The sequence below is a fragment of the Nerophis ophidion genome, linkage group LG15, assembly GCF_033978795.1.
Source record: "Nerophis ophidion isolate RoL-2023_Sa linkage group LG15, RoL_Noph_v1.0, whole genome shotgun sequence".
NCBI classification, from domain to species: Eukaryota; Metazoa; Chordata; class Actinopteri; order Syngnathiformes; family Syngnathidae; genus Nerophis; species Nerophis ophidion.
The window spans coordinates 9,135,916-9,159,510 of NC_084625.1; the positions used below are offsets into that span (position 1 = coordinate 9,135,916).

Sequence of the window (23,595 nt, forward strand, 5' to 3'; positions counted from 1 at the left end):
TAAAAATGGGACCTATTACCTCCCTGCTTGGCACACAGCATCAAGGGTTGAAATTGGGGGTTAAATCACCAAAAATGATTCCTAGGTGCGGCCACCGCTGCTGCCCACTGCTCCCAGGGGGTGATCAAGGGTGATGGGTCAAATGCAGAGAATATTTCGCCACACCTAGTGTGTGACAATCATTGGTACTTTAACACTAGCTATCATTATGTATACGTATTGTTGCATTTGAACAACTTCATTGTTGATAATAGAGGTAAACTATTGGTTTTGTTCATGATCAATAGCGCTTTTTCTATTGGTATTTGTATTGCTCCAGTTTTAGTGTAAAAATGCTCATTGTCATTACTATATTATTTATTTCACTAACTGCTTATTTGCTATCACTTTTACGATCATATTTGTACATATTATGTATGTGCTGGTGTTGTTCTATTGTTGTTGTTGTTGTTATTGTTGTATTTGCTGTTGTTGTTTTTGTCTCTCTGTCGAATCCCCCTCTTATCCCCACAATTTCCCCCTCTGTCTTCCTTTTTTTCTCTTTCTATCCCCTCCTGCTCCGGCCCGGCTGCACCAAATGATAATATAAATACATTTAATAAAGTCACATTCAAATAAGGCAACAAGAGAAGTATCCTACACTTCTCTTTTGTAAAGTAAATCTGAACAGCCGATATAGGCATCTACATCAACTATATGATTTGCCTGAGAAGCTTGACAGGACAAAAAAAAAAAACTTTAACACAGCAACCACCAAATTCCCAAAACACCTACATCACACTTCTGGCCTTCATAATAAAAGCACAGCCCACTAAATTCTGTCTGACAAGCATGTTTGTTAGTTTTTTTGCACATTCGCTGTGTTCTATAATTATTTTGGTGGGTTGTATTTCATATAATAACAATTTATTTACATTATGGAAGTATTTAGATAACAATTCAGCTCAACTTGCATGTTTATGCCCAACCAACCTACATCACACTACCGGCCTTCGTAATAAAAGCGTAGCCCGCTAAATTCTGTCTGACGAGCATGTTTTGTTTTTTTTGCACATTCGTCGTGTTCGGTAATTATTTCGGTGGGTTGTATTTCATGTAATAACTTTTCATTTACATTATGGAAATATTCAGATAACAATCCAGCTCAACTTGCATTTTTTTGTACCGGTTCTGGCACCCTTTCAGCATCGGCATTGTTTACAGTAACACCGATTTTGGTACAACTGTAGTATCAGTAAAACTTTCAGCGATACTCATCCCTAAGTAGAAACTTTGATTTGTGTTGGAAATTGTTTCTTTCATTGCCTCTTTTGTCTGCAGGAAAGACAGAGACCACCAAGGACATGGGCCGCTGCCTGGGGAAGTACGTGGTGGTTTTTAACTGCTCCGACCAGATGGATTACAGAGGACTCGGGCGCATCTACAAAGGTGAGCTAAAGGACAAGTCGATAGTGCTGACTCAACTAGAACACGGGGTCACTTTTGCAGGTCTGGCCCAGTCCGGCGCCTGGGGCTGCTTCGATGAGTTTAACCGCATCGAGCTGCCGGTGCTATCGGTCGCTGCTCAGCAGATCTACATCGTCCTGCAGTGTAAGAAGAACAAGAAGAAGGAGTTTGTCTTCACTGACGGAGATGTGGTCAGCATGGACCCTGAGTTTGGCATCTTCCTCACCATGGTAACGGACCTAAAACAGTTAGAACATACGTTTGCAGGTCGCTCCTATTTTATGAACATCAGAGCTTCCTGAGAACCACAGCTTAACATTGTGAATACTTTTATTCTCTCTTCACACGTATGCTCCTGGTTCTGCAGAACCCTGGTTACGCCGGTCGCCAGGAGCTGCCAGAGAACCTCAAGATCCAGTTCCGTACGGTAGCCATGATGGTTCCAGACCGAGCCATCATCATGAGGGTCAAACTAGCCAGTGCTGGTTTCCGTGACAACCAGGTCCTTAGTCGGAAGTTCTACACCCTCTACAAGTTGTGTGAGGAGCAGCTTTCCAAACAGGTCAGATGACAAAAGGATTACGTTTCACCTGTCAAGGGTTATCTGTTACTTCAGTCGCCATCTTGTTGCCATGACCCTAGGTCCATTATGATTTTGGCCTAAGGAACATTTTGTCAGTCTTGAGAACGCTGGGCTCAGTCAAGAGATCCAACCCATCAGAACCAGAGAAGACTGTGGTCATGAGGGTCCTGAGAGACATGAACTTGTCCAAACTGGTGCGTCACAAAAGCAAGATAGTAGCTTCTAGCTCTGACTAGGGCTGGACAATTAATACATTTTCATTTCGATTTCCACTAATTGTTCTCACAATTATGAAAATATCCATCCATTCTCTACCGCTTATCCCTTTCGGGTTCGCGGGGGGTGCTAGAGCCTATCTCAGCTACACCCTGGACAATTCGCCACCTCATCGCAGGGCCAACACATATAGACAGACAACATTCACACTCACTTTCACACACTAGGGACCATTTTAGTGTTGCCAATCCCCATGTGTAAAAATGGAAATATAATGAACGGGAAAAAAAACAGGCCTTGCACCATGCATACAAATTCAGTGAAACAGATGAAGAGCGAATGAATGAAAAAAAGAGCATGTCCATAGAAGTTTGGGATCCCACCATGATTGCTATTTTTATTTGAAACAGCACTCATATGCCGAATCAATAATCACTTAACTCAATAGATGATTTCCATGTTCATCTAACAGCCATGAATTGATTAACGTGGACCCCGACTTAAACAAGTTGAAAAACTTATTGGGGTGTTACCATTTAGTGGTCAATTGTACGGAATATGTACTAAACTGTGCAATCTACTAATAAAAGTATCAATCAATCAATCAAAAAGCAGGCAGAGTCACATAATTGGCCAATAAAACGGAATCCGCTGACAAACGCAAAATAATATCAGAGAAATTGACGTTAATGTAAGTGAAATGTGAAAAGACATTTACTTGCGAAAATAATGAGTCCGGTAGAGCTCATTTATTCCCTCGACACACTCAAACGCTGGCCCTCCTGAACTCAACAATGTCGAGATGGCCACTTGAAACAGCAACTAAACTACAAATCCAAAACTAGCAAGAGCAATCCGTCCACCCACAACACATCTCATCTGCTTGTGTTGTTGTGAACGACATCATTCATGGATGTAAGATCAATGTACAAACAGTGGTCAAAACTTGAGAGGGCAAACAGCAGTTGGAACTTGAGAGGCTCACTCTTTTTTACAGCCTCAAGTCGCCTCTTTACTCATCAAGCTGAGAACAACAGCACAGCACACATCCCCCCTTCACAATAAAAGCACGATACGCAAAATCCGGTCTGACTGCACTAACAAAATAATGGTAAAAAAAAGTACTTTACACAGGCATAATGTACTTAAAATACTTAACACATTTACACAATTATTATGTTTTGACCTAAAATAACGGTCAAAATGTATGGCACCAATAAATGTGAGGATTTTTGCATTTAATTAACAAACACTTTATTAAATTTTTTTTGACACAAAAAGCACACTATGGTGGTAAAATACGTGTAATAGGTAAAAAAATGTGATTAAAGACAAACAAAAATTTAATTGGATTGTTTTTTTTTATATTGCTATAGTTATTTAAATGTATTGTTATTGCTATTTATTATATTAGTTTATTCGTTACTAATTTACATCCAGGTTTTTTATATCGATCTTTAAATTTGATTTTGGTGGTACGATAAATACTCATGTTTTCAAATTAATGAATAATCGTGTAATTAATTGTGATTTCAATAGCAATCAAAATAATCGGAAATATTATTTTTGCCATAATCGTCCAGCCCTAGCTGTGAGCTCCTTCATTAATGCGATTGTGCACAAATTCTGTAACCAGATTTGGTTCTGTAGGTGGATGAGGACGAGCCTCTCTTCACAAGTCTGATTAACGATCTCTTCCCTGGTATCGGTACGTCACACCATGAACATGTTTCTGATTAGACTTACCTGACCCACGTTCCACGTGTCTTCCTCACTAGTTCTCGATAAAGCTGGCTATCCCGACCTAGAGTCATCCATCCATAAACAAGCTCAGCTGAACGGCCTGATCCCCCATCCTCCGTGGGTCCTCAAGCTAGTTCAGCTTTACGAGACACAACGTGTCCGACACGGTAGCTTGTTGAAGTTCGAACATTGCAATGCCGAGCGTTGTTCATCGATGTTCTCTCGCAGGAATGATGGCATTAGGTCCGAGCGGCGCCGGGAAGACCACCTGCATCCACACTTTGATGAATGCCATGTCGGACTGCGGCGCACCACACCGAGAGATGAGGATGAACCCCAAAGCCATCACAGCCGCGCAGATGTTCGGCACGCTGGACGTCACCACCAATGACTGGACGGACGGCGTCTTTTCCACTTTGTGGCGCAAAACTCTGAAGGCCAAAAAGGTGAAATGAAGCTCAGAAGTAACTGTGTTGAAGGTATGTAACATCTGCACGTGTGTCAGGGAGAACACGTTTGGATCGTGCTGGATGGTCCAGTGGACGCCATCTGGATTGAGAACCTCAACTCTGTTCTTGATGACAACAAAACTCTAACGCTGGCTAACGGGGATCGAATCCCCATGGCGCCTTGCTGCAAGGTGGACACACAGCGTAGTGCTTGCCGCTTCCTGTGAGACAGGAAGTAAAGGCTCTCGATATAGATAATGAGTCGTCATGTTTTTGGGCCTCAAGATCGTCTTTGAGCCACACAACATTGACAACGCCTCGCCAGCTACTGTGTCCCGCAACGGGATGGTGTTCATGAGCTCGTCGGTGCTGAGCTGGAGGCCCATCTTGCAGGCTTGGTTGCAGAAGGTACCGGAAGAGCAAGCCAACGCCCTCAAAGTTTGCTTCGACATCTGCTACCAGGAGCTGTTGGACTTTGTGTCCACTGCTGTGAGTCCAAAGATGGCAGTGCTGGAGTGCATGTACATCAGGCAGACCATCGACCTTCTTCAGGTGAGACGCGATTGCACGACGCGAAAATGAAACCCAACGTAGTATGTTTTTTTTTTTTGCCATGTGGTGTTCAGGGTCTGCTCCCCACCGCAGAAGAAAAACAGAGTTGCCATGGCAACGTGGGTCGACTGTTTGTGTTTGCCGTCATGTGGTCTCTGGGAGCGCTGCTGGAGCTGGATGACAGGGCCAAGATGGAAGACTTCCTGAAGGTTTGTGCGGTTACATTTAAGGAACGGTCGATGGCCTCAGTCAGCCATCTTACAAAACAAACTGAACCTAGATGAAGAACCACAGCTGGGGTCTGGACCTTCCGCACACTCAGGACGAGCAGACCATCTTTGAGTTCACTGTGGTCGAGCAGGGACAGTGGGAGCACTGGTCCAACAAGGTCTGCACATGGATACACTTCTAAAAGTAACGCTAAGCAAGTAACAGCATTTTCCCAATCATCCAGGTCCCAGAGTACATCTACCCCAAAGACCACGTTCCAAACTACTCTTCCATTCTGGTCCCGAATGTGGACAATGTGAGGACAGACTTCCTGATGCAAACAATCATGAAGCAGCAGAAGGCAGTCCTGCTGATCGGAGAGCAAGGCACAGCCAAGACAGTCGTGATTAAAGTGAGTGTATTAGCTTTAGCACTCAGTGTTTCCTCACAGCCGTGATTCTCAATTATTTCTGTTACGCCCCCACTTGATAGATGGATAGTAGGGCTGCGAATCTTTGGGTGTCTCACGATTAGATTCAATATCGATTCTTGGGGTCGCGATTCGATTTTTTTCGATTCAAAAACGATATTTTTCCGATTTAAAACGATTCTGTATTCATTCAATACATAGGATTTCAGCAGGATCTACCCCAGTCTGCTGACATGCTAGCAGAGTAGTAGATTTTTAAAAAAAGCTTTTATAATTGTAAAGGATAATGTTTTTCAACTGATTGCAATAATGTAAATTTGTTTTAACTATTAAACAAACCAAAAATGCGACTTATTTTATCTTTGTGAAAACATTGGACACAGTGTGTTGTCAAGCTTATGAGATGTGATGCAAGTGTAAGCCACTGTGACACTATTGTTCTTTTTTTTTTTTTTTTTATAAATGTCTAATGATAATGTCAATGAGGGATTTTCAATCACTGCTATGCTGATATTATAACTAATATTGATACTGTTGTGGATAATATTCATTTTTGTTTCTCTACTTTTGGTTTGTTCTGTGTCGTGTTTGTGTCTCCTCAATTGCTCTGTTTATTGCAGTTCTGAGTGTTGCTGGGTCAGCTTTGGTTTTGGAATTGGATTGCATTGTTATGGTATTGCTCTGTATTGTTTTGTTGGATTGATAAAAAAAAAAAATCGATTGAAAAAAAAAAAAAAGAGAGAATCGATTCTGAATCGCACAACGTGAGAATTGCGATTCGTATTCGAATCGATTTTTTTCCCACACCTCTACTAGATAGATAGTACTTTATTGATTCTTTCAGGAAAATTAAAAAAATTCTTCAAGAAAATTAAAGAGTAAGAAGAAAACATTTAGCACCCCCCCCCACTCTCCGCCGTTACTATAAATAGTATCATTTGTCTATAAAATTGTTATAAGTAGACCTCTGCATAGCATTGTATCCTTATTAACATTAAAGAAAACAAAAAGTAAAAAATAAAAGATCAACTTACAACAAATAATAATTTTATTAACAGGACCGTGTTTTACAGGTTTAGTTTATTCAGGCATTTAAACATTTGAGGGACAAGCGGTAAAAAATGGATAGATGGACAAATAAAGAGAGGACATTAGTAGTTTGAAATGGAATAGGCAGAATCTAAAGCTCAGTACACCTATTCCAGTGTATTTACAACTGTCAATGTCTTATGACGCAGTTTTACATGTTTTTTTTTCCCCGTTTATCACAAAAAAATGAAAAAGCACCATCATAAAAATTTTGCATTCTTAGTATCCCTTCTCAAGATATATTTTTGTATAATTGATTTATTCAAAATCATTTTAAATGTCAAGTTTTTCATCCAACTTATTTCATACATTAACCCCAACAAACGACACACGACGCTGCTTTGTATCCGTTCTCACGTATGCTTTTTTATATTATTTTTAGTCTGTATCAGAAAATATATACTGTAAGTACATCAATTTGCCTGGAATAAAAAAAAATCCTTATTAAAACTACTTTTTGACCATTTGATACTGAAAAAGTAAAGTTTTATAAACTCAAGAAATAATAGTAAATTCAAATTGATCAGCAACATTAACACAGATGCTCAATATATAAAACACTTTAACCTGCAAAACAAAACAAAAAATCCTTATTTAAACTACTTATTCACCATTTGATACTGAAAAATTAAATTTTGTGAACTCAATAAATAATAGTAAATATAAATTGATCAGCAACATTAACACAGATGCTCAATATATAAAACACTTTAACCTGCAAAACAAAACATCCTTATTTAAAACTACTTTTTCACCATTTGATACTGAAAAGTAAAGTTTTATAAACTTAAGAAATAATAGTAAATTCAAATTGATCAGCAACATTAACACAGATGCTCAATATATAAAACACTTTAACCTGCAAAACAAAACAAAAAAATCCTTATTTAAACTACTTGTTCACCATTTGATACTGAAAAATACAATTTTGTGAACTCAATAAATAATAGTCAATTCAAATTGATCAGCAACATTAACACAGATGCTCAATATATAAAACACTTTAACCTGCAAAACAAAACATCCTTATTTAAAACTACTTTTTCACCATTTGATACTGAAAAGTAAAGTTTTATAAACTTAAGAAATAATAGTAAATTCAAATTGATCAGCAACATTAACACAGATGCTCAATATATAAAACACTTTAACCTGCAAAACAAAACAAAAAAATCCTTATTTAAACTACTTGTTCACCATTTGATACTGAAAAATACAATTTTGTGAACTCAATAAATAATAGTCAATTCAAATTGATCAGCAACATTAACACATATGCTCAATATATAAAACACTTTAACCTGCAAAACAATTGATTGATTGATTGATACTTTTATTAGTAGATTGCACAGTACAGTACATTCTCCGTACAAATGACCACTAAATGGTAACACCCCAATAAGTTTTTCAACTTGTTTAAGTCGGGGTCCACGTTAATCAATTCATGGCAAAACATCCTTATTTAAAACTACTTTTTCACCATTTGATACTGAAAAGTAAATTTTTATAAACTCAATAAATAATAGTAAATTCAAATTGATCAGCAACATTAACACAGATGCTCAATATATAAAACACTATAACCTCCATCCATTTTCTACCGCTTATTCCCTTTCGGGGTCGCGGGGGGCGCTGGCGCCTATCTCAGCTATAATCGGGCGGAAGGCGGGGTACACCCTGGACAAGTCGCCACCTCATCGCAGGGCCAACACAGACAGACAACATTCACACTCACATTCACACACTAGGGCCAATTTAGTGTTGCCAATCAACCTATCCCCAGGTGCATGTATTTGGAAGTGGGAGGAACCTGCCAAACAAAACAAAAAATCCTTATTTAAACTACTTATTCACCATTTCATACTGAAAAATACAATTTTGTGAACTCAATAAATAATAGTCAATTCAAATTGATCAGCAACATTAACACAGATGCTCAATATATAAAACACTTTAACCTGCAAAGTAAAAGCATTTAAAACTATTTGTGTTGTTTTATTTGATCAAAATAAGGAAGTCAAGATTAATGCTTACAACGAGCATGTTTTGTAGTGCACAGCTTTTTGAAGCAGGGTTTGAAGCATGACACTGCATGATACGGATAAAGCCTGTTCCCCGTGGTCAAACGCGTCCCCCCTTGACATCGCACCTACTATTTGAGAAGGACTAACTGCAGGAACCTCTGTCTGGCTCCCCCTGCAGGGATACACCAACAAGCTCGACCAAGAGATCCACCTCACCAAAACACTGAACTTCTCGTCGGCCACGTCTCCCAACATGTTCCAGAGGACCATCGAGAGCTACATCGATAAGCGAATGGGTGCCATTTACGGGCCACCTGCCGGGCGCCTGATGACCGTCTTCATTGACGACATCAACATGCCCATCATCAACGAGTGGGGAGACCAGGTCTACTCTGATTGTTTCACAGAAAAATAATAATCTATTATCAGTTCCTTCTGTACTTGAAGCCTTGTCCTTGCCTCCTGTCCTACCCAGATAACCAATGAGATAGTGCGTCAGCTGATGGAGCAGGGAGGTTTCTATAGTTTGGATCGCCCAGGAGAGTTCCTTACTGTGGTTGATGTTCAGGTATACCCGGGCAGGTACTTTTACAAACTTTTTAGAACTGTAATCTATTCTTCGGTCCCAGCTGGTGGCGGCCATGATCCACCCCGGAGGCGGCCGTAACGACGTCCCGCAGCGCCTGAAGCGTCACTTCTCCATCTTCAACTGCACGCTGCCCTCCAACTCGTCCATCGACAGGGTGTTCGGCACCATGGCTCAGGGCTACTTCTGCCCGGAAAGGGGATTCTCAGCCCCTGTGTGCGACCTTGCCGCCGCCCTTGTGCCCACCAGCAGGCGGGTGTGGCAGGCAGTGAAGGCCAAGGTCAGGACTTGTCTGCTCTCCACTTAATACTTTTATTCTCGGAAGCTGCTAATATGGTGATGTTTGTGCAGATGTTGCCATCTCCTGCCAAGTTCCACTACATCTTCAACCTGAGGGACTTGAGCAGAATCTGGCAGGTGAACCAACTAGCAACCAAACGATATAGTTTTTTCAGGGCCGATACCAAATATTAGTAATCAAGGAGGCAGATAACCGATATTTGGAGCCTATATTCATTTGCAGTAAAAGTTAGCTAAACATCTGCGATGAGGTGGCGACTTGTCCAGGGTGTACTCCGCCTTCTGCCCGATTGTAGCTGAGATAGGCACCAGCGCCCCCCGCGTCCCCAAAAGGGAATAAGCGGTAGAAAATGGATGGATGGAGTTAGCTAAACATGAATAGTAAATGTCAGTTAGACAAGGCTTTAAGTAGTTTACCACGTGAGGACGTTGTGGCTCAGTTGGGAGAGTGGCTGTGCCAGCAACCCGAGGATTCCTGGTTCAATCCCTACTTTCTACCAACCTCGTCACGTCCGTTGTATCCTTGAGCAAGACACTCCACCCTTGTTCCTGATAGGTCGTGGTTAGGGCCTTGCATCGCAGCTCCCGCCATCAGTTTGTGAATGTGGAAATAGTGTCAAAGCGCTTTGAGTACCTAGAAGGTAGAAAAGCGCTATATAAGTATAGCCCATTTGACCATTTACCATTTTACCCCGCCTTCCGCCCGAATGCAGCTGGGATAGGCTCCAGCACCCCCCGCGACCCTAAAAGGGACAAGCGGTAGAAAACGGATGGGTTTTATGTGGCACTGACGTTCAGGGAATTGTACAAACTCTGTCTGTCTAATTCTGCGGGTCAGAGGAGCATCAACATTTCCATTTCACGATATGGGAAATCTCGAAAAGTGGTGAAAATACAGGTTTTCTCTACATCACAACTCGCCATGTACTCAATTTCACACAATTTCATAGCAGTTTTTGGAATAATGCATAATCAGTACGGTGCTACAGGAGTTAGTGCGTCTGCCTCCCAATACGAAGGTCATGGGTTCGATCCTGCGCTCGGGATCTTTCTGTGTGGAGTTTGCATGTTCTCTCCGTGACTGCGTGGGTTCCCTCCGGGTACTCCGGCTTCCTCCCACCTCCAAAAACATGCACCTGGGGATAGGTTGATTGGCAACACTAAATGGTCCCTAGTGTGTGAATGTTGTCTGTCTATCTGTGTTGGCCCTGCGATGAGGTGGCGACTTGTCCAGGGTGTACTACCACCCAATTGTAGCTGAGATTGGCTCAAGAGCCCCCTGCGACCCCGAAGGGAATAAGTGGTAGTAAATGGATGGATGGATGGAAGGTTTATTCGTGAGGAACGCTGACATATTGCCGACATTTAAAGAAAAACAATTCCGTGTTCTTTCCTGTATCTTATACAGGTAAGTGAGACATTTTTCAAGCTGGCTGACATCACTTCTTCCTGGGTGTTACACAAAGTAAGAGAATGTGTGAGCTGCTGCCTGATCTTCCTTACTTAAGTCCCCTATTTGTCAGGATTATACAAAATGGTGATTTGTTTTGCAGATAAATATTTTCTGACGTCCTGATGTACATCTATCACTGTCACGTTGTTAATTGATTGAATCACGGATCATGAAACCCGCCATGCTCAAACTGTCACAGAGGGAGGCTTGTCAAGCAATTCGATCGCTGCAGTGGCAAAAACACACAAATTAGGACCAGGGAGATGCCAGGAAGGAAGGAAAAAAACTGGATTTGCAGGGAAAATTGGACGTTTTGTAAGCAGAGGAGACGTACGGCAGACGACCAGCTCTGCAAGGAGACAAAGGAACGAAGTAAACGTAGCTGTGCAACCGGGAAAAGAACTGAAATAAATTCCTTGTCAAATATCAAAACATATTTTGGGAAAATTAATGACAATGACAGTATTTTTGTTTTCCTAAATTATTATAATTTTTAAAAAATCGGGCTCCAGCAAAAAGGAAAGTTTTCATATGCTGGGCAAAAGGGCTTGAAGAGTGGTTATCTACTTCAGTAATTATTTTTTACTATACTGCTTTCATATATGTATTGCAGTGGTTCTCAACCTTTTTTCAGTGATGTACCCCCTGTGAATTTTTTTGGAATTTAAGTACCCCCTTAATCAGAGCAAAGCATTTTTGGTTGAAAAAAAAGAGATAAAGAAGTAAAATACAGCACTATGTCAACAGTTTCTGATTTGTTAAATTGTATAACAGTGCAAAATATTGCTCATTTGTAGTAGTCTTTCTTGAACTATTTGGAAAAAAAGAAATAAAAATAACTAAAAACTTGTTGAAAAATAAACAAGTGATTCAATTATAAATAAATATTTCTACACATAGAAGTAATCATCAACTTAAAGTGCCTTCTTTGGGGATTGTAATAGAGATCCATCCGGATTCATGAACTTAGCTCCAAACATTTCTTCACAAAAAAAGAAATCTTTATGGAACATGTCCACAAAAAATCTAGCTGTCAACACTGAATATTGCATTGTTGTATTTTTTTCACAGTTTATGAATTTACATTCATATTTTGTTGAACTATTATTCAAAAAATATATTCATAAAGGATTTTTTTTTTTTAATTTTTTTTTTGGGCTTCACGGTGGAAGAGTGGTTAGTGCATCTGCCTCACAATATGAAGGTCCTGCAGTCCTGGGTTCAATCCCAGGCTCGGGATCTTTCTGTGTGGAGTTTGCATGTTCTCCCCATGAATGTGTGGGTTCCCTCCGGGTACTCCGGCTTCCTCCCACTTCCAAAGACATGCACCTGGGGATAGGTTGATTGGCAACACTAAATTGGCCCTAGTGTGTGAATGTGAGTGTGAATGTTGTCTGTCTATCTGTGTTGGCCCTGTGATGAGGTGGCGACTTGTCCAGGGTGTACTCCGCCTTCCGCCCGATTGTAGCTGAGATAGGCGCCAGCGCCCCCCGCAACCCCAAAAAGGAATAAGCGGTAGAAAATGGATGGATGGACAAGTGTACATACCTGGTTTAGCTCGGTTGGTAGAGCGGCCGTGCCAGCAACTTGAGGGTTGCAGGTTCGATTCCCGCTTCTGCCAACCTAGTCACTGCCGTTGTGTCCTTGGGCAAGACACTTTACCCACCTGCTTCTAGTGGCACCCACACTGCTTTGAATGTAATTTAGATATTGGGTTTCACTATGTAAAGCGCTTTGAGTCACTAGAGAAAAAGCGCTATATAAATATAATTCACTTCACTAAAGGATTTTTGAATTGTTGCTATTTTTAGAATATTTTTGAAAAATGTCATGTACTCCTTGGCATACCTTCAAGTACCCCCAGGGGTAGGCGTACCCCCATTTGAGAACCACTGATGTATTGTATCTGTTGATTTAGTCACGTTGTAGTGTAAATACTGTAGTGTAAGTAAAAAAAATCTAAAATACCGGTTTAGGTAAAAATGCCAAATATCCACGTGGATAATCCGTTGATCTCTAATGCCAACGCTGGGCCACTCAGAGAGAAACAAACAAAGAGCAGCATGAAGCGTTCTTGTGTGTTGTTGTTTTTCAGGGCATTCTTGCCATCACGTCAGATGTTTGTCAGAGCGTTGAGATCCTGGCAGCCCTGTTTCATCACGAATGTAACCGAGTGCTCGCCGACCGCTTCACCGACTGCAGCGACACACAGACCTTCAGCGACCTCCTGGTGAAGGTGTGTATACCCGCATTTGATATTCCGGTCATGATTTTTGATTTTTTTTTTTTATGGCTTTCTATGTCCACACTTCATCAGATTACAGTAGAGGACCATGGGAAAGATTTAACTGAGCACATTCATTGGGACAGCAGCTTTGTGGACTTCTTGCGAGATGCTCCAGAAGCAACAGGGGATGAGCCGGAGGATTCCATCCTGGAAGCTCCAAAGGTGTGCTCACCTTAGGTCAAGACACTGGGATTTCTCTTGATTGATCAAAATTGTGGCTTTCATTGACAGGTGTATGAGCCAACCTTGTCGCTGGATGCACTGGCAGAGCGCCTGTGCGTCTTTCAGCAGCAGTACAATGAGGCCATGAGGGGCGGAGCTATGGACCTTGTCTTCTTCAAGGTTACCCTGTTGTCATAGCTATGTCGTTGGCGGCCGTGTTGATGTGCTGTCTCTCCCTTAGGACGCAATGACCCACCTGATGCGCATCTCACGCATCCTACGGACGCCGCAGGGGAATGCCCTTTTGGTAGGTGTCGGCGGTTCAGGCAAGCAAAGCCTCACGAGACTGGCATCATTCATCGCCGGCTACCAAACCTTCCAGATCACACTGACGAGGTAACTAATCAAGTGACGGTCAGGTGTTACTGAAACTTGTTGAGAGAATTGCTACTACAGTGGAACCTTGATTTCTGAATTTAATTAGTCTTCAACGTGGTTCGTAAATCAAAAAGTTTGTATAGTGAGGCAGATTTCTCCACAAGAAACAATGGAAATATGTATAATGGGTTCCAGCCTTGACAAAAGTACATATTTTCGTTAAGGTATGTACACTTTGAACACAATGTTAAGTGCTATTCAGTACGGTACATCAGACAAACATAACTACACTGCAAAGAGTCAGTGTTCAAAAACAAGAAAAACAAAACAAAAATTAAGGGTAGTTTACTTGAAATAAGCACAATTGTCTGCCAATAGAACAAGAAAATGTTACTTGTCCAGACTTTCCAAAACAAGTCAAATTTGCTGACCTCAATGAATCCCCAAATACCTTAAAATAAGTATTTCTCACTAAAAAGTGCACTTTTCTTGATAGAAAAAACAAATACCAGACCTTTTTTCTCAATATGTTGAAAAATATTCTTAAATGAATATTTAAGAATATTTAATGATATGCCCTCGGCATTACATTTCTTGAAACCTGCAAACTTATACTAAAAACTAGTTTATTGTTCTTAATGGAAAGGCAACAAGACAACCGCTTGTTACTCTCGGGTAATATGCTATTCATATTGTCTAAAAACGCTTGTCCCTTTTGAAAAAGGGACAAGCGGTAGAAAATGAATATATACACTATATATATATATATATATATATATATATATATATATATATATATATATATATATATATATATATATATATATATATATATGTGTCTGTATGTATGTATGTATGTATATATATATATACACACATGTATATATGTATATGTATATATATATATATGTATATATAGATTATATATGTATATATATATACATATATGTATGTGTATATATATATATATATATATATATATATATATATATATATATATATATATATACACACCACTCGGCCCCCGGCCAATTTTTTTTTTTATTGTAATTTTGAAGAATTTATCTGAATGTGCATGAACTATTTCTGTTCAAAATTGTTCGAAATGTCAAATGTTAAATGTTTGAATATTAACTGTCAGTTTGCTGTACTGTGCCAACTGTACTACAATAAGAGTACATCTTTTCTATTGTTTCATTGAAAATAAGACAGCAAAGTCCATTTGGCTGTCATCTGTTTTAGTTATGAGACACACTTGTCAAAGTCATGATTTTTTATTTATTTAATGCTTAAAATAAGAAATTATTACTTTAAAGAAGTAGTTTTATACTTGTGAGTGTTGATGACACAGCTTTGCATCAGTTAATAATCTAGTTTCAAGCATGTTTTACTCAATGTAGGTCATAAAATCTCAGCTACAAGCTGTAATATCTTACTGAGATAATTTAGGACCAAAACCCTTAAAATAAGTAAAACACTCTAACATAAAATCTGCTTAGTGAGAAGAATTATCTTATCAGATAGAAAATAAGCAAATATCACCCTTAATTGTGGTATTTAATCTTACTTAGATTTTAGTTTTCTCAGTGGAGGTGATGAATCAACTGCGATGAGGTGTTGACTTGTCCATGATGTACACCACCTTCCGCCCGATTGTAGCTGAGATAGGCACCAGCGCCCCCCGCGACCCCAAAGGGAATAAGCGGCAGAAAAATGGATGGATGGATGGTGATGAATCAACTTTCTCTTTGAGCAAGACACTTCACCCTTGTTAGCGCCTTGCATGGCAGCTCCCTCCATCAGTGTGTGAATGGGTAGATGTGGAAGTAGTGTCAAAGCGCTTTGAGTACCTTGAAGGTAGAAAAGCGCTATAAAAAAAAAAAGTACGACCCATTATGAACAAGCCAACAACATCAGTCTGAACTGTGCTGTATGCGCTGTTCTATCAACATGCGCAAACATACAAAAGTCCCTCTGGTGCCCTCACAAACGATCAGAATTCACAAACATCCTTATCTTTAACAACCATTTTACTACAATAAAAACATTTTAAAAAGTAAAATCCACTTACAGTAAATTAACAAGCAGAAAGAGGAAGGGGAGGTGGGGAGGCGCCGTGTGTTTGGTTCTTGGAAGAGGCGCCGCTGAACGAGAGGGAGACCTCTCCGCTGTGAAATAAGTCCGCTTGGCATCTTTTTCCAAAAAAAGTCAGTTCTCATCTCAAATAAAAACTTGCTGTGGTGTGAAGGCGGCTTCCTCAATCTCTTCAATACAAGCGAGCACAAAATGGCTGCCAGCGGGACACAAAGTGAATGAATGAAGCGTTCCTACAGAGACATGGTCCGCACACAGAGGCATATTCGCCGTGATCTAAAAGTTCGCAAATATAAGGGTTCCTAAATTGAGGTTCCACTGTATGCCCTGTGTGCGTGCGACATGCAGGTCATACGGCAGCACCAACCTGTTGGAAGATCTGAAGGTCCTCTACCGGCTCGCTGGCCAGCAGGGAAAGGGAGTCACTTTTCTCTTCACCGACAATGACATTAAGGATGAAGCCTTCCTGGGTACAGAACCTGGAAACACAGTTAGTTCACTTTTTGACAGCGACTTCCTTATGAGACACTTCCTGTCCTCCTCAGAGTACATGAACAACGTCCTGGCCAGTGGCGAAGTCTCTAACCTGTTTGCACGGGATGAGCTGGATGACATCACCCAGGCCCTCATTCCCATCATGAAGCGACAGCAGCTGCGCCGACCACCGACCCCGGAAAACCTCTATGAATTTTTCCTGTCTCGCGTGCGCAGCAACCTTCACGTCGTCCTCTGCTTCTCGCCGGTGGGGGAAAAGTTTCGGACTAGAGCTCTGAAGGTGAGTCATTGTGTGGAATATATCACTAATGTGGTTGCACGCTGCTGAGCTTTGACCTGCTCAGTTCCCAGGCCTGATATCGGGCTGCACCGTGGACTGGTTCCAGCGCTGGCCTCGGGACGCCCTGGTGGCTGTATCGCATCACTTCCTGTCTCAGTACCAGGATCTCTGCTGCTCTGAAGAAGTGAAGCACAGTGTGGTGGTTACCATGGGAACGTTTCAGGTACTCAGAAGTAAATTTTAAGTAAACAGCATCGGATCACATGATTTGTCTCTTCAGGACACTGTGGCGGAGAAATGCGTGGAATACTTTGAGCGTTACCGCCGCCAGACGTTTGTGACGCCCAAATCCTACTTGTCCTTCATCAGCGGCTACAAGTTGGTCTACACTGAGAAGATGGATCACGTCGGCACACTGGCCGAGCGCATGAAGACAGGTAGACTGGCAACCTAAGTTTCTACCTCTACCTGCACTGCAAAAAGTCAGTGTTCAAAAACAAGAAAAAAAATACCACAATTTGGGGTATTTTACTTGAACTAAGCAAAATTATTTGCCAATAGAACAAGAAAATTCGGCTTGTCAAAACTTTCCAAAACAAATAAAATTAGCTAACTTTAATGAACCCAATAAGTATATTCTCACTAATAACAATTGCACTTTTTTTGGTAGAAAAAACAAAATGACACCTTTTGCTCAATATGTTGAATAATATTCTTAAATTAAGCAAATGCCAGTGCCATTACCTTGACATAATGATATGCGCTCGGCATCATGATTTTTTTTTCCAGAAAATTATTACGGTACTGTCAGACCCCGCCTCGGGTGAAGGTAATGTAATTTTTGCAAACCGGACTTCAAATCAAGGATGGAAAGGCACGCAGTTGGCAACAGTTTACAAACATTTATTGAAAATCCCAAAAAGTGTCAAGATTACCAAGTGACACAAAAGAATGATTCGGCAGTGTCATGAAGCTACCTGTGTCCAGCAGTGCTTGCACTGGATGGCCATTAACACAAGCTGGCATCATGATAGGCTCAGTGTTAGGTTTGACCTCAGGTTCAGGATTGGGTGCAAGAGCAGGTGCCATGACCGAAGCTGGGACAGATGGATGGGCAATATGACAGAAGCTGGACCATTCTTTTGTGTCACTTGGTAATCTTGACACTTTTGGGGTTTTTCAATAAATGTTTGTAAACTGTTGCCAACTGCGTGCCTTGCCGTCCTTGATTTGAAGTCCGGTTTGCAAAGTTTACATTACCTTCACCTGAGGCGGGGTGTGACATATGGTTGCAGTGGTCAAGCTGTCACAGGTACTTTTAAAAAAGTAGTTTTATACTTGTGAGTGTTAATGACACAGTTTTGCATTTGTTAAAATTCTAGTTTCAAGCATGTTTTACTCAAAAAAGGTAATAAAATCTAAGCTACAAGCTGTTAAATCTTACCGAGATCATTTAGGAGCAAAACCCTTAAAACAAGTAAAACACTCAACATAAAATCTGCTTAGTGAGAAGAATTATCTTATCAGACAGAAAAAAAAGCAAATATCACCCGTATTTGAGATATTTAATCTTACTTAGTTTCCAGTATTTGCAGTGTTTTTTGCAGGCACATTTTTTCTCTCAATGTGGCCCCCCGAGTCAAAATATTTGCCCAGCTTTGGTCTAAAAGCAGGGGTATCAAACTCGCTTACATTGAGGGCCACATTGCAATTATGGCTGCCCTAGAGGGACGCATGTTACAGTGAATATATCCATCAGTGCCTCACACACTGCAAAAAGTCAGTGTTCAAAAACAAGAAAAAAAAAACTAAAATTTGGGGTATTTTACTTGAACTAAGCAAAATTATCTGCCAATATAGAACAAGAACATTTGGCTTGTCAAGACTTTCCAAAACAAGTAAAATTAGCTAACCTCAATGAACCCAAAATACCTTAAAATAAGTATATTCTCACTAATAATAAGTGCACTTTTCTTGGTAGAAAAAAGAGTCCCTTTTGCTCAATATGTTAAAAAATATTCTTAAATTAAGCAAATGCTAGTGCCACTATCTTGACATAATGATATGCGATCGGCATCACAATTTTTTTTTATGCTTGAAGTCAGAAATGATTACGGTACTTTAAAAAAGTAGTTTTATACTTGTGAGTGTTAATGACACAGTTTTGGATCAGTTGATATTCTAGTTTCAAGCATGTTTTACTCAATATGGGTCATAAAATCTCAGCTACAAGCTGTATTATCTTACTGAGATCATTTAGGACCAAAACCCTAAAAACAAGTAAAACACTCTTACATAAAATCTGCTTAATGAGAAGAATTATCTTATCAGACAGATAATAAGCAAGTATCACCCTTTTATGAGATATTTAATCTTACTTAGATTTCAGTATTTGCAGTGTTTTTTGCAGACACATTTTTTCTCTCAATGTGGAACCTCGATTCAAAATATTTGCCTAGCTCTGGTCTAAAAGCAGGGGAATCAAATTCGCTTACATTGAGGGCCACATGCAATCATGGCTGCCCTTGGAGGGACGCATGTTACAGTGAATATATCCATCAGTGCCTCACACACTGCAAAAAGTCAGTGTTTAAAAACAAGAAAACAAATACTAAAATTTGAGGTATTTTACTTGAACTAAGCAAAATTATCTGCTAATAGAACAAGAAAATTTGGCTTGTCAAGACTTTCCAAAACAAGTAAAATTAGCTAACCTCAATGAACCCAAAATACCTTAAAATAAGTATATTCTCACTAATAATAAGTGCACTTTTCTTGGTAGAAAAAAAAGAGTCCCTTTTGCTCAATATGTTGAAAAATATTCTTAAATTAAGCAAATGCTAGTGCCATTATCTTCATATAATGATACGCGTTCGGCATCACGATTTTTTTTTTTTCATGCTTGAAGTCAGAAATTATTACGGTACTTTAAAAAAGTAGTTTTATACTTTTGAGTGTTAATGACACAGTTTTGCATCAGTTGATATTCTAGTTTCAAGCATGTTTTACTCAATATGGGTCATAAAATCTCAGCTACAAGCTGTATTATCTTACTGAGATCATTTAGGACCAAAACCCTTAAAACAAGTAAAACACTCTAACATAAAATCTGCTTAATGAGAAGAATTATCTTATCAGACAGATAATAAGCAAGTATCACCCTTTTGTGAGATATTTAATCTTACTTAGATTTCAGTATTTGCAGTGTTTTTTGCAGACACATTTTTTCTCTCAATGTGGAACCTCGATTCAAAATATTTGCCTAGCTCTGGTCTAAAAGCAGGGGAATCAAACTCGCTTACATTGAGGGCCACATGCAATCATGGCTGCCCTTGGAGGGACGCATGTTACAGTGAATATATCCATCAGTGCCTCACACACTGCAAAAAGTCAGTGTTTAAAAACAAGAAAACAAATACTAAAATTTGAGGTATTTTACTTGAACTAAGCAAAATTATCTGCTAATAGAACAAGAAAATGTGGCTTGTCAAGACTTTCCAAAACAAGTAAAATTAGCTAACCTCAATGAACCCAAAATACCTTAAAATAAGTATATTCTCGCTAATGATACGTGCACTTTTCTTGGTAGAAAAAAAAGAGTCCCTTTTGCTCAATATGTTGAAAAATATTCTTAAATTGAGCAAATGCTAGTGCCACTATCTTCATATATGCGATCGGCATCACAATTTTTTTTTATGCTTGAAGTCAGAAATTATTACGGTACTTTAAAAAAGTAGTTTTATACTTGTGAGTGTTAATGACACAGTTTTGGATCAGTTGATATTCTAGTTCCAGGCATGTTTTACTCAAAGGTCATAAAATCTCAGCTACAAACTGTAATATCTTACTGAGATCATTTAGGACCAAAACCCTTAAAACAAGTAAAACACTCTAACATAAAATCTGCTTAGTGAGAAGAATTATCTTATCAGACAGATAATAAGCAAGTATCACCCTTTTTATGAGATATTTAATCTTACAAAGATTTCAGTTTTTGCAGTGTGGTTTATAGCAAATTGAACGTTTTTTTGTTGTTGTTGTTGCAGGTCTGAGCAAGCTGATGGAAGCGGAGCAGTCGGTGTCTCAGCTCTCTGCACAACTGCAAGTGAAGGAGCAGGAGCTCGCTGTCGCCTCCCAGAAGGCAGATGAGGTGCTGCAGGAGGTCACTGTCAAAGCTCAGGCTGCTGAGAAGGTTTGACATTGCAAAATCATCCTCAATCTCATATTGGATTTGATTGTCAGTGGAAGCTCCTGTGTTACAGGTCAAGCAGCAGGTACAGAAGGTAAAGGACAAAGCTCAGCTTATCGTCGATGAGATTGAAGCGGATAAAAGTGCGGCCGAGTCCAAACTGGAAGCGGCCAAACCGGCGATGGAGGCAGCTGAGGCAGCGCTGCAGGTGTGACCCTCGAGACTTGTATACACATTTCCATGCCTCGGAAGCTTCTACTTCTCTTGTTGTGTCCACAGACCATCAAACCGGCCGACATCGCCACAGTGAGGAAACTTCAAAAGCCGCCTCATCTCATCATGAGGATCATGGATGCCGTGCTACTACTCTTCCAGAGGAAGGTGGCTGGCATTCACACTTTGACCTCCAAGCTGCACTCAAACTGAAGGCTTGATTTTTATGTCTTGATGTCTCTCGAGTTCAGGTGGACACGGTCATGGCTGACTCGGAACGTCCTTGCCCTCGCCCTTCCTGGACCGAGGCCATGAAGCTGATGCAAAACTCTTCCTTCCTCAGCATGCTGCTCAACTTCAGCAAGGTCCCACACACCATTACAGCTGGAGTTTCTTCGAGTACTACATTAATAATAACTTAAAGTACCAGTAGAGTGGAAAAATGAGTATATGTTAGATTGTTGATTTTTTCATTGTATCCATTAATCCATATCCAATTGTATTCACAAACCACAAATCTTTGAAAATACTGTGTAAATATCACAAAATGCCACAAATTTAGTCAGCCATTTGGAATATTCAGCTCCGAATATCTTCGGCAATTTCCGTAGATTCTACGTCATTTTAGTAACGCTTCTGCACTCTGGCCATATTATCAGATCAGTCAAACTGGAAATATGTAAAAATTGGAAAGAGATGTGCTGTTTATCATTCACAATCCTTATGTAAGACAAGAACACATATGCTTGGCTTTAATATGCATTCCCAAATCATAAATAAACAGCTAACAAGTGAGTCAAAAGATTGAAAATCCTCTATTGCGCCCATTACACCCCCCCAAAAACATGCAGAAACTGCCACCAATATTCCATTTACATTTTCCTGACCTGAAAATGAACAAAATATGAGTGATATTGCCCCAAACGCAAATGGTCTATTTTCGCGGCGCATTGATAGCTGTGAGCAAATGCTATCTATATTTGACACACTGTAAGCCGGCGGCTGCTCCTGTTTTCGTCTCAAACTTGCTAAAAGTACATTTTACATTATAATTTATGTATTACTCATCTGGTAGTAGACCGACTTATCATTAATCTGTTCAACTTCAACATTCCTCAAGATAGGGAAAAAGGCACTAAAAGACATAGTTGCGGCAACTTTTATTCCACACTTGTATTACGATTGAGTCTTCATCCAAATGGAATTACGAGAGCGTCCCAACCGGTCAGCATCCCAGCGAGAGTGGAAATATTGCAGTAAGTGTTAGTTTTATCATAGTTTATTATTGGTAGTTTGTATGTTTAGCACCAAGCAATTTAGTTACAGTGTTACAATAAAGAAGAATCTATTAAGTACACTGCAAAAAGTCAGTGTTCAAAAACAAGAAAAAAAAATACAAAAATTTGGGGTATTTTATTTAAACTAAGCAAAATTATCTGCCAATAGAACAAGAAAATTTGGCTTGTCAAGACTTTCCAAAACAAGTAAAATGAGCTAACCTCAATTAACTCAAAAATTCCTTAAAATAAGTATATTCTCACTAGTAACAACTGTACTACTATGAGTACGTATTTCCTATTGTTTCATCGAAAATAAAACCGCAAAAGTCCATTTGGCCATCATCTGATTTAATATGAGAAAAGTTGGAAAAGTTGGCAAAAGTCATTCAATCAATCAATCAATGTTTACTTATATAGCCCTAAATCACTAGTGTCTCAAAGGGCTGCATAAACCACAACACAAACCACTACGACATCCTCAGTAGGCCCACATAAGGGCAAGGAAAACTCACACCCAGTGGGACGTCGGTGACAATGATGACTATGAGAACCTTGGAGAGGAGGAAAGCAATGGATGTCGAGCGGGTCTAACATGATACTGTGAAAGTTCAATCCATATTGGATCCACACAGTCGCGAGAGTCACGTTCACAGCGGAGCCAGCAGGAAAACATCCCAAGCAGAGGCGGATCAGCATCGCAGAGATGTCCTCAGCCGATACACAGGCAAGCAGTACATGGCCACCGGATCGGACCGGACCCCCTCCACAAGAGAGAGTGGGACATAGGAGAAAAAGAAAAGAAACGGCAGATCAACTGGTCTAAAAAAAGTCCCAAAAATGTTCATAATACCTACCCAAGTTCGAGTCCCACAAGTCCCGCCGCGGCCGGCCAGGATGCCCATAATGTCCAAAACGCGCCCAGCAAAGTCCCACGGGAAGGCATGAGAAAAGTGAGAAAAGTGCGGCCAGCGGCGGGACTCGTGGGACTGAAACCCGGGGAGGTATTTTGGACAAAATTGGGATTTTTGACCATTTTGGCCACCTTTTCCTCTCTTCTTCCCCGCCTTCCTGTGCACGATTGCTGGGTGTGTTTTGGACATTCGGACAAAAATAGTTTCAAGCATGTTTTACTCAAT

At 40.2% G+C, this 23,595-nt stretch overlaps 1 protein-coding gene across 1 annotated transcript in view; it reads left to right on the top strand.

Moving 5' to 3' along the window:
* Positions 1 to 23,595, top strand: part of LOC133569904 (dynein axonemal heavy chain 5-like) — an 88,218-nt gene that overhangs the window by 35,382 nt on the left and 29,241 nt on the right. Inside the window, exons 45-72 of the mRNA XM_061922492.1 lie at positions 1,321 to 1,428; positions 1,489 to 1,676; positions 1,814 to 2,008; positions 2,089 to 2,223; positions 3,896 to 3,953; positions 4,024 to 4,155; positions 4,217 to 4,434; positions 4,494 to 4,628; positions 4,723 to 4,989; positions 5,064 to 5,198; positions 5,270 to 5,377; positions 5,444 to 5,611; positions 8,921 to 9,127; positions 9,218 to 9,310; positions 9,372 to 9,608; positions 9,680 to 9,745; positions 13,177 to 13,317; positions 13,399 to 13,530; positions 13,600 to 13,710; positions 13,772 to 13,926; positions 16,351 to 16,472; positions 16,548 to 16,777; positions 16,842 to 17,000; positions 17,058 to 17,214; positions 20,824 to 20,969; positions 21,040 to 21,174; positions 21,246 to 21,347; positions 21,431 to 21,544. Of these exons, the coding sequence (XP_061778476.1) occupies positions 1,321 to 1,428; positions 1,489 to 1,676; positions 1,814 to 2,008; positions 2,089 to 2,223; positions 3,896 to 3,953; positions 4,024 to 4,155; positions 4,217 to 4,434; positions 4,494 to 4,628; positions 4,723 to 4,989; positions 5,064 to 5,198; positions 5,270 to 5,377; positions 5,444 to 5,611; positions 8,921 to 9,127; positions 9,218 to 9,310; positions 9,372 to 9,608; positions 9,680 to 9,745; positions 13,177 to 13,317; positions 13,399 to 13,530; positions 13,600 to 13,710; positions 13,772 to 13,926; positions 16,351 to 16,472; positions 16,548 to 16,777; positions 16,842 to 17,000; positions 17,058 to 17,214; positions 20,824 to 20,969; positions 21,040 to 21,174; positions 21,246 to 21,347; positions 21,431 to 21,544 (4,154 nt within the window). The remainder of the gene's footprint in view (positions 1 to 1,320; positions 1,429 to 1,488; positions 1,677 to 1,813; positions 2,009 to 2,088; positions 2,224 to 3,895; positions 3,954 to 4,023; positions 4,156 to 4,216; positions 4,435 to 4,493; positions 4,629 to 4,722; positions 4,990 to 5,063; positions 5,199 to 5,269; positions 5,378 to 5,443; positions 5,612 to 8,920; positions 9,128 to 9,217; positions 9,311 to 9,371; positions 9,609 to 9,679; positions 9,746 to 13,176; positions 13,318 to 13,398; positions 13,531 to 13,599; positions 13,711 to 13,771; positions 13,927 to 16,350; positions 16,473 to 16,547; positions 16,778 to 16,841; positions 17,001 to 17,057; positions 17,215 to 20,823; positions 20,970 to 21,039; positions 21,175 to 21,245; positions 21,348 to 21,430; positions 21,545 to 23,595) is intronic.